General features: G+C 43.2%; 1 protein-coding gene across 1 annotated transcript in view; it reads left to right on the top strand.

Annotated features, from left to right (window-relative positions):
* LOC117225598 (uncharacterized) overlaps positions 1-15010 on the top strand; it is a 91794-nt gene extending 76784 nt beyond the window's left edge. The window contains exon 2 of the mRNA XM_033479279.2: positions 5337-15010. Coding sequence (XP_033335170.2) covers positions 5337-7286 — 1950 coding nt within the window. The 3' untranslated portion in view covers positions 7287-15010. The remainder of the gene's footprint in view (positions 1-5336) is intronic.
* The last annotated feature ends 2856 nt before the right edge of the window (positions 15011-17866 follow it).

Genomic DNA, 17866 nt, shown 5'->3' with positions numbered 1-17866 from the left:
TAAATTATAATTATATGAATAATAAATTATAACAAATACGCTTTTATAATTATGTCTCGTATAATTATGTCACTTCGACAGTAGGTTCAACGGTCGCCAGCTTCAATTATTTGAACAACGTCGATCATTTTCGTACAGTATAATTTTCTTATTTTACACCGCACACTCTCTAAATGACCCCTGTGCACCCATGAAATGGTCCGCGACCCGCGGCCAGGTTAAACCGACCGTAAAACGACGAATTTATTATTATTTTCGGTGAAATTATTTGTAAGGTGACTTCTCCGCCGCGACCTCGAAAATTTCATGGCCAAAGTCACGCTGTCGAGGCGCCGTCACTTACACATTAATTTACAACACTTGAATACATGAATATTGATTGTAACACTGACCGTCTCGCGTCGTGTTCAAACGTCTTTTCACACCTGCTGGTCCCCGCAAGCATCGCGACAATGATTCTCGCTTTTTTTTTTCTTTTTTCGACGCACCAGGAAACGGTGGTCCGACGACCATTGTTTGCAAATTCAAAGGCGGGTTATTAAAACGGTTAATAGAGAAGCTTACGTATGTACATATTTAGACGGGAATTGCGATGGTACAATTAATACGGTGTACAAGACGCGCGTGCCGATATGTCAACATGTCGTTGTTATAATATTTGCATATGTATTTTTATATGCAGGGTGGACCACGCGACGCGATCAGCTTAATTTATTCTGTCGCTAACGGTTCGATTGGAAACTTCTTCAGCTGAAACAACGTGGTTTAAGAAGGGCTTTCATATGATTGCAACAAATTAGCAATCGTTTAAGCTTGCATATAAAAAAGGTCTGGCAATTGCAGCCCTTGGCAGTCTTCTTAAAACGCTGCTCAAAGTTCTAATTGTTATAAACTGAACGTTGCTCGAACATGGATCGAGAAACGATCGGAATTAGATTTAATGTATCAGCTGACGCGAATGTTACTTTAACCTTTTAGGTACGGCTGAATTCTGCGCGAGGCTATTTCTCTGGACGGCGGAGTCTGATATGTACTGTACAGAGTCTGATACTGTATATTCTGTCTGTATATACAGGGTGTCCCAAAAATGTCTCGCAATCCGAAAGTGGCGGGTTCCTCGGGCCATTTGAAGCAACTTTTTCCTTTACAACAATTTTCTCCGAGGCACCGTTAACGAGTTATTAACGAAAAACAGTGACCAATGAGAGGCGAGCTCAGCTGACGCGAGGCGATCGAGTCAATGAGCGGAACTGGGCTTCGCGCGCTGGTTGGCTGGGCCGCCTCGCGTCAGCCGTACTCGATTCTTATTGGTCACTGTTTTTCGTTAATAACTCGTTAACGGTGGCTCGGAGAAAATTTTTGAAAAGGAAGAAGTTGCTTGAAATGATCCGAGGAACCCGCCATTTCCGGATTGCGAGACATTTTTGGGACACCCTGTAAACTGTTGTAAATCGATGTGAAGACAAAAGAAGTGTGAAACAATGCATATGAAGACGATTATTTGGGATTATTTGGATTATTTGATGAGCGAGTTAGCTACTAGAGCAAGCCACTATAGTGACGCGTCGTCCAGAGAGATGACATCCGCGAAAGCCACTATAGTGGCGTATCGTTCTGAAGGATGACATCCGCGGAAGCCACTATAGTGGCGCATTGTGCCTAAAAAGTTAAAGTTCATGATTTTGTATTCGGAACGCCGTATCTCAGCACCGAACCACCCATAACGTCGATGCTTTTTATATTTGGGAGCTTTAATGGGAACTTTGTCTCTTTTTTCAGCAACGAAATTTACTCGACTCTGTCAAACTTGACTATAATTCCGGAGCAAAGAAAGCGAATTCCCGGACCGCTGTATATTTCAGCCGAAAGAGTCCGCGACTGGGTGGTGTAATTCCGTTAAAAAAAGACGACTCCGCCTTTTATCTCGACGACAACCGTGCACTAGGAAATGAGATGTTTCGTAAGATAACGAGGCGGTAACCCTGAAACACGAGCCGCGGCCGCGGCGGCCGCCGCCGCGAAGCGATAAGCTGCACCCATTCGAAAACTTTCAAACGACTATAGAGTAATTTATAAATCGCGCGGATGCACCTGACGCGGCCTTCGTGCATCCAGAATGCACGTCGGACGTTTTATCGTTCGCGCGGCGATTGAAAAATAAACCCGGTCTGGCATGTTCCGCGTGTCCTCGCGCAACGTAAAGCACTTACGAGCTTGTTCGCTGGTTCCCATGTGTAGCTTCAACGGTCCCCGCAACACTTTGTTAATATTTTATATGAACCGGCGCGGCGGCGCGCAGCGCGGGCCGGATCCTTCGAAACGCTATGCCGCGCGCGCGCGCTGTTCGCATGTTTTCCGTGCGCTTGTCTCCGACGCATTCATCCTCATTATTTCACCGGCCTTAGACATCATGCGAGCCGGACACTTAATGCGTTTCTGTCGACCGGTTAATCGGCCGTTCCCGGAATTAACCGGTCGCCGATCGGCCGCGCGCATTGTTGACAGTTCGACGCAGCTCCGTGTGCACGCGGACCAATTACCGTGCCGTTTCCGTGCGTTCCTTCGAGATCGACTTCTTTGCATACAGCTACCGGCGCACCGGAGCCGCTCATTACGGACCATTAGCGGTCGGGCCGTGTGTATTCGTGCCGATACATATCGTTCGATCCGGCCCGTGTACGTATTTATGATCGTGTTAATGAGCTAGCGATTGGCAACGCTCCGGGAAGTACAAACAGAAGTGTCCGGATCGAATTGGAAAATTTCGAGGATCGACGAGCGTCGAAAGAATCGCAGTTTTTTTGGACGAATTTAAACCAGACACGGGCGATTTTTCCATGTTTCAAAGTATTTTTTAACTTTCGCTGTCATTTTTAAGTAACAGCAGAATTTAAAGCAAATTATGTCAGTCATTGTACTGCTTGAACTAGTCCCTTTAATACTAACAAAAAATTCAAGCCGTTTAGATCACTTTGGAAAAAGTTATTGTTCAGTTTTAAAAGGTGATCGAATACTTTTTTGCCAGGGGTTGTATTTTATAATTAAAGAGTGTTATTATATAGAATTATCTTCGTTTGAACTGTGCAGAAATATTTTAAATTATCTATACATAAATTAAATTAAATATATAGCATGTAATATAAATATATAATATATAGATTAAATATATATAAATTAAGTCATATATTAGCTGATATATTCAGTAATTTTTATACTGAATACACAAAAGTATCTTCATTATATGTATATCACTGTCTATCCTAACCTATGCACAAAAGTATTTGAATCATTTATCCTAATTTTATTGAAATTGGCATTAATAATAATCGTGACAATAGCATGAACGTGTATTTTTAACTCGAGTTTCTATATTATTATTGCACCGGTCATTAACAATGTCGTTCTATTGTACTTCGATTACAACTTCGAAATAAAATTAAAGAAAAAGGAAAACCTAAAATCGTCGGTTCGACGACAAGAAAATTTTCCATATAAATAATTTCCTTTCGCTCGTAGTGCGCGTGCATTCAACTTTTATTGGCAGGGGGTTAGGTGACCGTGAAAGTATCTTAAAATGAAAATAAGATAGCCGCGCAAAGGGGGTGGCAAATAATGGTAACTTCGGGGACCACCTGCGTAGTCAATGTCAGCCTCGGAAACATTTTCAAAAATAATTGATACGCTGCGACTGGAAATTAGCGTTACAATGTATACGATGCGAATGGAAATTGCTGATACAGTGTATAATTTGGCTGTCGGGAGAAACATGGTTTCGAAGCACCGTGCTCGACGCGCGACCGCCTCGAAAACGTTCAGACTGCGGCAGGGGAAAAGAACGCGCTTAAAAATGAAAACGAACTCGTGCACGTACGTCTCGCGTACGTATTAAGCTGAAATCAAGTTGAAAAGTTCATTGTAAGAAGTATTTATCGAAATAACATAATTTTTTATATCGACAAAAATACAACGAATTTCTTCAGTGTGACTATTTAAATTATATATACATATATATTATATAATATATTATATTATATATTATATATACATATATAATATAATGTTAAATATTAAATATTATATATTATAATATATTATATTATATTATATATTATATAATATAATATTAAATATATATATATATATATAAATTAGAAAAGACTATAAAAATTGAACAATTTCAATTCAATCTCGTACCCAATAAGCAAATCCCCATGCAACTATGGATGGACATCTTATTTCAATTCAATTTTGTATCTAATAAGCAAATCCCCATCCAACTATTGACGCAAACTCAAATTCAATTTCCCACAGACAAAACTTTACGGATTTTAAATTCTTAAAAATCTAAGCCTGCGATTTACAATGCTAATTTAAACCTCGAATCCAGTTGCCATTATCCCTAATTTTTAAATCGGCTAAAATATTGGGTTGGCAACTAAGTAATGGCCGATTTCAGTTATAGATGTCTCTCACTCCCATTTTTATGATATCCGTAAATGTTATATTATAAAATTATTATTATTATTATTATGTTATTTTTTATTATCCGTGAATGTTAGCAACTGGACAAATTGAATGCAGCGGTCAGGGAAAAGCGACCAGAATTGGTCAATCGTAAAGGTGTCATTTTCCAGCAGGACAATGCTAGGCCGCACACGTCTTTGTCCACTCGGCAAAAATTGATGGATATTGGTTGGGAATTGATGTTACACCCGCCATATAGCCCTGATCTCGCGCCATCGGATTACCACTTATTTCGATCCCTGGACAACTCCCTTCGTGGTAAAACTTTTAATGACGATGACGCTGTAAAATCTCACTTAACTCAGTTTTTGGCCGAAAAGGATCAGGCTTTCTACGAGCGTGGAATTTTCAAGTTGTCGGAGAGATGGCAAAAGGTCATCGAACAAAATGGAAAATACATTACAGATTAAACTTCATTCCAAGTAAAAAAAATGTTTTATTTCATTGAACAAATCGGCAATTACTTAGTTTTGCTAACCCAATAGAATAAATTTCGGACGAATGAATTTATAAAAATTTGTATCCGGTAGCCATCCGCGTCCATCGAAGCAGAATAAGCTCGCACGGTCGAGTCGACGATTGAGAAACCGAAATGAAACGTCCTGTACACGCCCCCCCCCCCACCAGGTAATGAATCGTAACGCTGGCGCGATTAAATAAAATTCATGGACGGCGCAAAGTGATTGATTCACCGCGGAATCACCGGGGAGCGAGACATTACCTTAAGAACATGTTTGCACTGTCCGCGACCGTTTTATTTCTTATATCGCAAATTGCTTCTGCATTCCATTGAACGACCGGACATATTTCAGGTACTGCTGCAGGCGGCACTAATGTGGGACGAGGTAGCCGCTGCCCCGGCGAAGAGGAACGACATACTCGCGGGCACGGAATTCTTATCAGTCTTCATAAACGGCGCGATGGCGACGCCGCCGCAGCGTCGCAGGAGCTTCAGGCGCGGAGGACACGGCGCGTCTTCGACGTCATCCTCATCCTCATCCTCATCGTCGTCGTCGTCGTCGTCGTCTCTGCCGTCGCCGTCGTCTTCGTCCACGTCATCCTCGTCCTCATCCTCCTCGTCATCGTCGTCGTCCTCGTCTTCGGGGCCAGCATCGTTAGGGGATAGCGCGACAGCGGAGTCGCACCAGCACGAGGCGTCGATCTATCGAATCTCGCGGAACCCCGGCAACAGGCAACTGGTCCCGCGAGGGCGCAACACGAACGGCCGCGAAGAGGTCGTCCGGTTTTACCCGATAAGCCACAAGACGCTGGAGAACCGGCAGCAGAATCTCGCGTCGTTGATCGACGAGCTGAGCACGAACAGCGAGATATCCTCGACGCGGCTCGCGTCGCCCAGCTCGTCGACCACGGTGATGACCTCGATGTCTTCGCAGGACGGCTCGCAGGGCTCGAAGGCGAACGCCACCGGCGTCGGCTCGTCGAGCAAGCTCGTCGGCAGGCAGAAGGTGATCGGAGTGAGCGTGACGTCGACGGTCGAGGCGACGCCGTACAAGGTGCGTGTGGAGCACTACGACAACGACGAGCAGGTCGGCCGGCTGGCGATCGCCGTCAACGGTTCCTCCAGAGAGTCGAACAACGCGACGACCAAACCAACGGCCACCACGAGAACCTTGACGGCAGCTTCCACGACCAGAACGACGCCGACCGTCGCTACAACGGCTACTCCGAGGACGACGTTAACGATGACGCCCAGGTCGTCCGGCTTCGTGACGGAGGACCTCAGCAACATCGTGTCCGAGTCGAACAGGAGCGAGTTCTCGGTGGACGAGGGGTCGCCGAGCACCAGCTGGCACGGCCAGAGTTCGGTGACCCCGCGGCCGTTGAACAGGCACACCCCCGCCGCCGGGGATCACCGCGGGGAGGCCAACGCCGGCTCGCAGAATCCTCCGGAGGATATGATCACGCTGCCGACGGAGGAGAATTACGAGCTGCCGGAAGAGAACTCCGAGCCGAAGGAGTACAACGAGGAGCCGATCGAGGGCCCGTCCGAGCGGGTCCAGGCTCAGGGGCGGAAGGCGGGCAGGCACTACGACGCTTCTCATTACAACCGGCCGGGGACCAAGGTGTACACCCAATCGCCGAAGGGTTACAAGCCGGCTCGGCCGTACAACGAGCCGGCCAAAGTGTACGGGGAGCCCGAGAAGGTGTACGGGGAGCCGGCCAAGGTGTACAGCGAGCCGGCCAAGGTGTACAGCGAGCCCGCGAAGGTCTACAGCGAGCCGGCGAAGGTGTACAGCGAGCCTGCCAGGGTCTACGGCGAACCGGAGAAGGTGTACTCGGAGCCTTCGAAGGTTTACTCGGAGCCGGCGAAGGTCTATTCCGAGCCCGCCAAGGTCTACTCGCAGCCGGCCAAGGTCTACGGCGAGCCCAGCAAGCTGTACGACTCCGAGGGCCAGCCGTTAAGCCACGGCCGCGGCGGCGAGCCCGACGAACAGAACTACGAGGTCGACGAGTCCGTCAGCGTCAGCAGCAACGGCAACGCTCACGGGCCGCAGCTGATGCTGACGGAGCCCTCGAACGCGTCCGAGGTCGAGGACGGCCACAAGGTCGGCTACGTGGTCGAGGGCAGGAACTACAGGAAGTACAGGGTCGAGGAGCGCACCCCGGACGGCTTCATCGTGGGGGAGTACGGGGTGGTTAGTCACGACGACGGTTCCTTGAGGGGTGTCCGGTACACCGCCGACGGCACCATCAATCCTCGGCTCATCTACGACGCGCTGATGAAGTTCCTGGCTTTATGAGTGAACTATACGGGACCATGGTAGGGGCCGGTGATAGGGAATAACGTGTAATGGACACCAGTCGACGGTCCCTTAGCTTTTTCATCGAAGTTGACGGAACGAACCTAGACGCCGACACGACTGATCCTTTTTTCTCGATCTTTTCTTCCGTTTCTATCGTTCTTTATTTTTCTTTGTTCTATCTTTTACTTTGTCTTTGTTTTTTCTTTTTCTTCGTTGCTCTCTGTCGCTGTCTTTTTCTCTCGTTGTTTCTGTTTCTGTCGTTCTCTCTTTTTCTTTGTTCTATCTTTTACTTTGTCTTTGTTTTTTCTCTTTCTTCGTTGCTCTTTGTCGCTGTCTTTTTCTCTCGTTGTTTCTGTCTCTGTTTCTGTTTCTTTGTCTCTCTTCAACTCAACTGCCTCAGAAATGTAATTTTAAGGACCGACCGCTTAGGAACTAAGAAACCTCTCGCGACTGTCGATCGAACTGATCAGCCGGCACCCGGAAACAGGATGTGACGAGTTGGGGAATAACGTTTTTTAACAAATGGAAAGTTGTTATGGGTTTGCACGCTTCGATTCTGCATCGACCTCGATGAGAATTTGCTGCTCGAGGTGTTTTCTTTGTTTATGAAATTAAATACCTTCCGGAATCCTCCCGCATCTTTTATTATTAATTTCTCTCGATTATTAATCTCTTGTTATTTTAGATCTCCTCGACGAGATCGGAACGGGGTCCTGCCGAAAAGAAGGTTTACCGTTGGAAAATGATGACTAGAAAATGATTAGTTGATACGTTATATTGAAAATTGGCAGTCATATTTAGCAATTGTTTAAGAACGTACGAAACACGCAGGACACCCTTTATATATATATAAAAGGAGTTCTATCTCTGAATCTCTCCGCAACGTTATCAATTTCTACTCGAATTTGTTTTCATGCTTCAGAATTATATTTGATTAGGATATAAATCTGTAAGAAAGTGCAAAAGAACATTCGATGTTTTCAGATGTTAAAGTAGACTGACCAGTTGGAAGCAAAAGGGGTTTTGAACGTCGAACAAAAAATATCGTGATTCTTTTCTAATCTTATTTTTGTAACAATGTGAACACCTTCGCGTAGGGTCAGTCTAGAAATATTCTAAAAATCTTGAAATTTGAGAATATGTTTCTGCTTTCACTAAAATTACAATTTAAATAACCAATGGTCGTTACTTTTCACGCGCGACACAAAATACTGCCACATATCTCCGTGACGAGTATACTCGTCGAACACAGCTAACCGGTTAATTATGCCGAATTAAGTGGCTCATCCTGTACTTAGGTATTCAATATCAGACGTAAGATTGACGCTCAGATTGGACAACGCAGAGAAATGGACAATTTGGGAAGAGGAGATACGATTATTCGAGTCTCGCGACTCGTCGATTTTATAGTTACCAATCGCTAACAACTATAACAAACGAGTCCCAAGGCTCGAACAATCGTGTCTCCTCTTCCCAAATTGTCCATTTTTTCAAGGAATCTGCGCGTCAATTGGAGAGAACTCGCTTGTACAGTAATATCTCCCTAATTGACGCTCAGATTGCGCAGAAAAATGGACAATTTGGGAAGAGCAGATACGATTGTACAAGTCTCGCGACTCGTTGTTTTTATAGTTACCAATCGCTAACAACTATAAAAAACGAGTCCCAAGGCTCGAACAATCGTGTCTCCTCTTCCCAAATTGTCCATTTTTTCGAGGAATCTGCGCGTCAATTGGAGAGAACTCGCTTGTACAGTAATATCTCCCTAATTGACGCTGAGATTGCGCAGAAAAATGGACAATTTGGGAAGAGGAGATGCGATTATTCGAGCCTTGCGGTTCGTTTTCATAGTTACAAATTGCCAAGAAATATAAAAACGAGCCGCAAGGTTCGAACAATCGTGTCTCCTCTTCCCAAATTGTCCATTTTTTCGAGGAATCTGCGCGACAATTGGAGAGAACTCGCTTGTACAGTAATGTCTCCCTAATTGACGCTCAGATTGTGCACAAAAATGGACAATTTGGGAAGAGCAGATACGATTGTACAAGTCTCGCGACTCGTTGTTTTTATAGTTACCAATCGCTAACAACTATAAAAAACGAGACCCAAGGCTCGAACAATCGTGTCTCCTCTTTCCAAATTGTCCACTTTTTCGAGGAATCTGCGCGTCAATTGGAGAGAACTCGCTTGTACAGTAATATCTCCCTAATTGACGCTCAGATTGCGCAGAAAAATGGACAATTTGGGAAGAGGAGATGCGATTATTCGAGCCTTGCGGTTCGTTTTCATAGTTACAAATTGCCAAGAAATATAAAAACGAGCCGCAAGGCTCGAACAATCGTATCTCCTCTTCCCAAATTGTCCATTTCTTCGCGGAATCTGCGCGTCAATTTGAAAGAACTCGCTTGTACACGGTACGCCTAAGTTCCACGAGATAGGTTGAGCTCGTTAATGCCGGCGCTAATCTTCGGTTAGTCGTCACTCCGTCGTTTCTATGGTCCGGTAAAAGGTCACAACGATCCTCCGCAGGCTTCGCGATCGAGTCTTTCATTCGAGAGGTTGAAATTATAAAGAATACGAAGTTAAGGATTACTCATCGACAACATACGACGAAACTGAATCGTCCGAGGGCGAACTTATCAGAGGATCACGGATCATGATTCTAAACGGAACTGCTACACGATGGTTACCATCCTCGACCATGTAAGTCCGTAGCTCGCAGGATGTTCGGAAGAAGGTTCGGGAAGCTTTTCCTGCGCATCGTGTGCGTACTTCTTTAAAAAAAACTCATTGCTTCGTGTAATTTCTTGCTGTCCAGTATTCGATTCGAGCTCTGCGACTGGACTCGGAGACCTTATCGATTAAAAAGCACCTGTTTAAAGCGATTTGAACACACGATTCATCGAGAATCTGTCGAAATCAACGATAAATGTTGCTGCAATTCCTATAATTTGCTCCTGGCAGACGTTATGGCACTTGTGAACTTGTGTAAACTGAGCATTCTCGTTCAGAATTCAGCTTCGTTTAGCATTCCGTGCTCGACGAGCCTCGAATCGCTCGCAGAATACGCTTCGTATCTGACATGCAAGAGATCGGAAAGCAACGATCCGACGCAGAAAAGCTTCCGGCGGAAACCTCGCGAACGATTCTGGGTCGACTGGAGTTGCTCTCGGAGCTCTCGACGAGGATAACGTTGACTCGTCGCTCGGCGTCGACGGATAAAACGTGAACGACTGAACTGTTTCGCCGTTGCCGCGCGCGAAACTGCCTCAACGATTAATTTTAAGAACGGCCCGCTAGGATAATCTAAGGAAGCCGGTGTGCGTGTTTTCCTTTTTTTGGCGTCGAAGTGCGTGTCCGTTCCGTCCCGAGGACGGAAAAAAGGTCGCCGGACTGTGGTCCGATCGCACGAAACCGGGGGAATCCGAACCGATGCCCCATTGCGAAACGCGACGAATGAAAGTTACCCCCTTGGGCATAGCGAAAGTACGAACTTTTCTGTGCTACTCGATGGCCTTTGGGGATCCCGAAGTGTCCGCGTTCCGGGAACACATTTCTTTCTTCTTTTTTTCGCTCATCTAACGATCCCTCTATCCGCCGAGAACAGGCCCCTCGATCTTTTTTCAGCGCAGCGCCGCGCCGTGCCGCGTTGCGTACTTTTTGTGATTCTGTTAAATCGCGGCCGTATTACTCGTCGATGGACTGCGGAGTTTTCGATGCGAGTTCCGAATCGAACGGTCTCGTTGTCTTCTTCGTATTCTTTGACCCTTCGATCGTCAGAGCGCGATCGTCTGTGCCGGGGTCGTTTGCGACTCGCGCCGATATTCCATCAACGTTTGCGGTCCTTCCTTGCTTGTTGTGACCCCGGCATCGTAGACGAAGAGGGTTAACGGTTTCGATTCGATTCGCATTCGCTTTTAGAGCGAATGCCGAAAGTCCGCGGTCCATTCTTCAGCATTTCAACGTGCAATTGTTCGCGGTGTACTGTCGTCCACCATCTTTGACTGTAATTTTTCTCTAATTCGCGCTCAGGTCGCGCGGAAATGTGGACAATTCGGGGAGAGGAGACGCGATTATTCGAATCGGTAACTATAACATATACAATCGGTAACTATAACATATACAATCGGTAACTATAACATATACAATCGATAACTATAACAAAATAATCGTATCTTTTGTTCTCGAATTGTCGTTTCTTGCGCGCGATCTGAGCGCGAATTAGGGAGAAATTATGTTTCGCAATTAATTTCGCTTCATGATGGCCGAGCTTCGTGCGAAAGAAAACTCGATCGTCTTCTTTTCACCAGTGAACTGTTTTTGACGAGTGTGCTCGTCGTGACACGAAATATTGTCTTTTTTTTGCGACGAGTATACTCGTCAAGATAATTAACACTGAAGGTATCGAACAATAAAATTGATTAGTGTGCGTTGCCTGACAAGAGTGAAAAAATTCGATTTATTTAGATTATGTACGGTTTTTAATATAATAGTTGTTCCAATAATGTAATTTATGCAATCGTTTTTTTTTGGAAATGTCCTAATTGTTCTTGATGTTCTTTATGTTCTTTAATAAATTGTACGTAGAAACTGTAAAATTGTAATTATAATTTAGACAAAATTCGAGTAAAATTGAACACATACAGAACAATTAAAGTAACTTGCACACTTCTCGAAGAGATTGCAACTGGTTAAATAACGAGAGGTTATTAAATAATGACTGGTTAAATAATCGTCTCGTAAATAATAATTTAAGAAATTCTCATCCTCGATTTCGATAGAAAATCAAAAATGGTGGATCGCTGTACAAGCGATTGCGCGATGAAGAAGACACGACAAAGTCTTTTGAAAAGTCTCTTAAATACTGACGATGAAGATGTCGATGATGACGGTTATTATTATTATTATTTTTATTATTATTTTTATTATTATTATTATTACTAGTATTAGTATTATTATTATTATTAATATTAATATTGTTATTATAATTGTACGCTTTTCCTCTTCTTATTTAATTGTCTCTCAAAAATTCTGTATCCTCTTTCTCCATCGATTTGTATTTATGCATCGTTAAATGTTACACGAAGTCCTACTATCTGCGAATCGAACTTTGCGTCCCGTAGTTTTCTAATTCGTTCACCGCGCGACATACAAGCAGCTCCTCGCGCGATTCCACGGAAATTCGTTGAACGGTTCACGAAAGCGATTCAACCCTTTCATGGGCAGGATATGAATATTAAAAAAAATTTGGAATATTCGCGTAGCGTAATTCTATCGTATAACAATACAGTTGTTACTCGCTTTCCTGTTATTTCTGATTTTTCATCCCTCAAAATCGGGGGTGGTGGGACCTACGTGCAGATGGCAGCACATTTCGACAGTGGGAATATTTGAGCCGTTTGAAAGTGGCATAAGTCACTTTTTTTCTTTTTTTTTTAAATGAAAAGATACCATTCAATTGTAATTAGTGTTACCATTAACTCGATTTTTTTGAAGAAGTGACCCATGCCACTTTCAGAATAAACGGCTCATTCGAGCCTGGCGTCCATACGCGCGCTAAAACTGGCTGGAAAGCTCGGCTCCCAGTGCCCATGAAAGGATTAAAAGCGACACTGCTCTCAGTTTCCACGCTTTTCACAGAGCTTAAGCGAATTACCATCCAAATGATCGTCGTGAAAGTCATTGTATTTAAAGGGAACACGTGCTATGTATAAAAGGAAGAACTCGTAAACTATTTGGACAAAATTTGACGGAAAGCCTTTCAACGATTCTCGCGATCCGACATAAAAAGTGTGCGAAAAATGGCGAAGAATGGCGACGAAGGTGGCAACACGAGATCCATAAGAATCGACTGATCGTGCGTATGTCGCGTGGATTCGTCGCGACGACGACGCTTCTGCGATGAAAAAGCGTGCCGAGAAGTCGCAGCTGCCTGGGCCTCGAGAGACTAATTTAACGATTATTTTAATTATCGCTCGAAACGATTTCTTTTCGGCTGCCGTTCGAAGGCTCCGCCGCTGCGACGGACACGCGCTGACTTGTCACGGCAGCGTCCAAACGGGTCGCGAACCGTAGTTTTTAAGGGCCCCCGTAGCGTTCTAAGGTGTCTTCCATGTCAAAGAAATGTAGTATCTCATTCGACGAGACCGTGGTCGGCCACGCGCGTTCGTGGCCGCGCGCATTCAGGCGTTAACACGATTACGCTGTTTTTGTTTAGAGTTAAATAGCTCATTCTTCCTCATTACCTCAATCTTTGAGATAGTTCCTCCTGCCATTTAAATAACGTATCACGCGCGTACTCGCTTAGAAATTAACGTGGCCGCGTCCGATCGCATCGTTCTTCCGCTACGAGCCGGGGAAAAGCGGTCGCGATCGGGCGCACAGCGTCGAGAATCGCTGATCTACTCGGGCACTGCTATACCGATTGCTATAATTAGCCCTGGAAAAATATATTAGACCATCCTTTGAAGCGCGATAACTTCTTTCGAACTGGCCTAATTGGCTCGAATCGTTTTTCAAGCGTTAAAGGGACTTGTTTATAGTACGACTAGCATCCCCCTTTTTTTAGATTCTGCTATTTTATAATGTGACAACGAAAGATCAGGACTTTTTTATTTCATTTAATCCTCAAAATATTCGGAATATTTTAAAGTGTACGAATACATTTTTGTTCCCGTTAAAATCGCAATTTAAATTGGGAATTGTAACTACTTTTTACGCGCGACGAGTATACTCGTCGTAATACGAAATATTGGCATTTCTTCGTGACGAGTATACTCGTTTCATCCTCAAAATATTCGGGATATCTTAAAATGTACGAATATAGTTTTTCCCATTAAAATTGGAATTTAAATACTGAATTGTAACTACTTTTTACGCGCGACGAGTATACTCGTCGTAACACGAAATATTGGCATTTCTTCATGACGAGTATACTCGTTCTATCCTCAAAATATTCGGAATATCTTAAAGTGCACGAATATATCTTTGTTCCCATTAAAATTACAATTTAAATTGTGAATTGTAACTACTTTTTTTACGCGCGACGAGTATACTCGTCGTAACACGAAATATTGGCATTTCTCCATGACGAGTATTCTCGTCGTAACACGAAATATTGGCATTTCTTCGTGACGAGTATACTCGTCAAAAACGGCTAAACTGGTTCAAGTAGCTTCGAGTGCAAAGGGTTAATATAAAAACTGAAGATGCCGCAATTTCGCAGCGTCTTTTTTCCAGCTGTCCCTAAATATAACGCATGAAAATCAGACTTTATATTTTATATTGTAATCGAAGGCCAGGAACAGTTGGTACTTTTCCATACCGACTGAAGGCCGTTTTATAGAAATGGAAACGCGCCGACCTTTCGACATATTCTGTAGGCAACGATTCTGCGAGTAATTTCCAATAAAAGTTCGAAATTCAACCTTCGCCCGGGTAAATTAGCGATCGATGACGGCTGTGCACCGGTCAAAAATCGAATCGATCGAACGCGTTCGTTTGAATGTTGCTCATCCTCTTAGGCTAAGCGCGCGTCTCATTGTCCCTATTTTTAATTGTATCTCGATATATTACAGGTGATATCGTTTACGATAAGGACTCTATTACGTTAGTCGTACATCGTAGCTAATTGTTTGCTGCGAAATATTATGCGTAGCGCTGTGCAACCATTTGTCACTTTTTTTTCGAAAGCAACTTTGTAATAAATTCCATTGTCATAATATCAGTGTCGACATTGTTTTGCACGTTTCCTAATTACGTTTCTTATAAACATTCCTCGCTGATTTCGCCTTTGGTGGGCGAAATACAGGGTGTCCCATAATTATGTTGACACCCGAAAAGGAATCTCCCCATGCCATCATTAAAAGCAATCACGGTAAGTATTAATATTAATCGATTAATCGTTTCTGGTATAAATTATTAACCATTTGGTAATCTGCACTTATAAATAATGCATTATAATAATATATAATATTATATATTATTATAATATATATTAATAATAATATATAATAATAATAATATATAATAATAATAGTATATATATATATATATTATTATAATATATAATGTCTGCATTATAAATAAGCTAATTAATGAATCAATGATTGTAGAGTTCGGAGTTCAATAAAATCGATTATAGAATTAATTAAATATACACTTTTCGACTTCAGTATTTTTCGCTGCTAAAAGCAATTTTAACAATTTAATTGATATTTCTTAAGAATGCATAACAGAATTACTCATTACTTCTTGAATTTAACATTAAGAGCGCGCAACAACAATTTAATATTTAACATACACCTTAATCAATTTTATTTTCTATAAAAAGAATATAATAGCGTAATAAATCATTTAAAAGTTGACATTAGAGATGACTGCTTCAGTAAAATTTCATATTTACATTTCTTCTATTTAAAAATACAGCAGAGGTGATTTGAGCATTGAGGTTATGTAGGCCTTACCTTGGGTAAACGGCACTGAGAATAAACTACTTAAATTGAAACTAAAAAACGAAAATACAAATACTTATTTGTATCATTGTTTAATCATTATTTAATCACTGTTTTGTTTCTCCATGCTCTTGATACGTTTTACCAATTTAATTAGCATCGTGATATTTTACCTAGAACGATTTATTTAACTGAACATTGGTTCAATAAATAATCCCAGGCTTTTTCATAAATTCCATAGAAAATCTCGCGAATTCATAATAAAAAAATTCAAATAATTTTCGTCGTATTTCAAGAACGCTTCCGTCTTTCACGTGGTTAAATTTGACCAAATAAATCGACCGATTAAAAAATTCCAACAACAATAATTCAATACGTTCAACGACTACAAAGCCAATCATGCTTGAAACTAAACTTAAAGTCACAGTAATCGGCCGTCCCACGGTAACTGGCTCCGTCACCCTACACAAACCTTAAAACAAACAACATTCGTTCAACCCAGAAGAAAAGATTGTTAATGGTTGTACAAGTTGGCCAACTGGCAGCATTAAAACGAAGTGGTTCCGATGAAAAATTTCCGAACAAGTATCCCCGCGAAAATTTATAGGCAGCATTTCGCTGCACCACCCGGTACGATTCTAATCGAACTTGTTAGCGGACGAGCATTCCACAGCTTATGCCCGGACGGGTCTTCTCGGACGCGAGCCGTATTTGTCAAATTCTTTGAACTTGTTTTCTTTTTACTGTTTCCGTTTGGCCGGAGAACCGGTGGCGGCCGATACCGCGCCGAGGCTCCGGCGAGACGATACGCGCTCTCTCCACGGTCGCCTGAGAGTAATCGGGCCCCGCGTCTTCGAGATGTCACGGGGCCCCTCTCTCCCAACGGCGGCGGCAGCCTACGCGGCAGCAGCAGCCTATCCTGATCCCGATTCCGCCGGGGCCCCGTTTTTACGCTTTCGGCCCGGGCCAGCATAAAAAAACGGGACTCTTGACAAATTTAAATATTTATCCGGCTCGATCGAGATCTAACTTCCCCCGTGGCTAATCGCCGGGCCTTAGCCGGCCGCTTCATTATCCTGGCGCCAGGCAGGACCATCGGGCCCCGCTACATATTTTAGTCGCGGGGCAGTGAACGTCCTTGGTGTTCTGGGATCATTCCTCCTCCGGGGATACGTTCACCGGTGCGCGCCTCGATACTTTAAACGCCCACTTGGCCGATGCGAATCGTTGATTAACGCACACGTCGATTTCCATACTCGATATGGAAGGTTTATAAAAGCGAATCGATGGTTCCATATCGTCGTAAGATTTTATTGCGACAGCAATGGAATCGTACGGCTCGAAGGCTGCCGCCTCTACCCGGCGAGGAAACTTCCCGCTAAGCCGGCAACGCGAGTCTGCGTTTTCGTAACCCTTTCGCACTCGAATGGTACCTCTGTTTAAACGTTTCACCGGATAGGCGTCAACTTTTCAAGGAGCGCAACTATAATACGTGTCGCGAGAATCCAGCGACCACGATTTCCGAAAATTCTTCGATTGCATTCGACGCGGTGCTTGAACAAATATATAGCAATGTCTCCCTAATTGTCGCCCAAATTGCGCAGAGAAATGGACAATTTGGGAAGAGGTGATACGATTGTTCGAGTCTTGCGGCTCGTTTTTATGATTATTGACAATCGGTAAGTATACAAACTAACCGCAAGGCTCGAATAATCGGATCTCCTCTTCGCAAATTGTCCACTTTTGTGCTCAATCCGGGCGTCAATTACGTCAAATACTTTATATATATATAATTATTATTATAGTATTATTATACTTTTATATATAATAATACTATTATAATATATATATATATATTATTATACTTTTACGTCAAAGACTTTACTGTATTTCGAATGGAAAGATTACTATACGAATATGTTTTACTACATATTATACTATTTAATTTACTATATATTATTATGTATCGCACACACGTTAGATGCATCATGCTCGGATAAAACACCTTTAAATGTTTAACTGTTTTCTTTTCAAATGTTTTTCTTTTTCTTCTTCCTTTTAAATGTTTTCTAGCTTTTATCACATACCCAGTTGCATTTGTCAACAACAACCACAGTAATGCCT

This window comes from Megalopta genalis, chromosome 6 (genome assembly GCF_051020955.1).
Source record: "Megalopta genalis isolate 19385.01 chromosome 6, iyMegGena1_principal, whole genome shotgun sequence".
Lineage (NCBI taxonomy): Eukaryota > Metazoa > Arthropoda > Insecta > Hymenoptera > Halictidae > Megalopta > Megalopta genalis.
The sequence above is the reverse complement of the archived record's forward strand: the minus strand, read 5'-3'. Positions and strand labels throughout refer to the sequence as shown.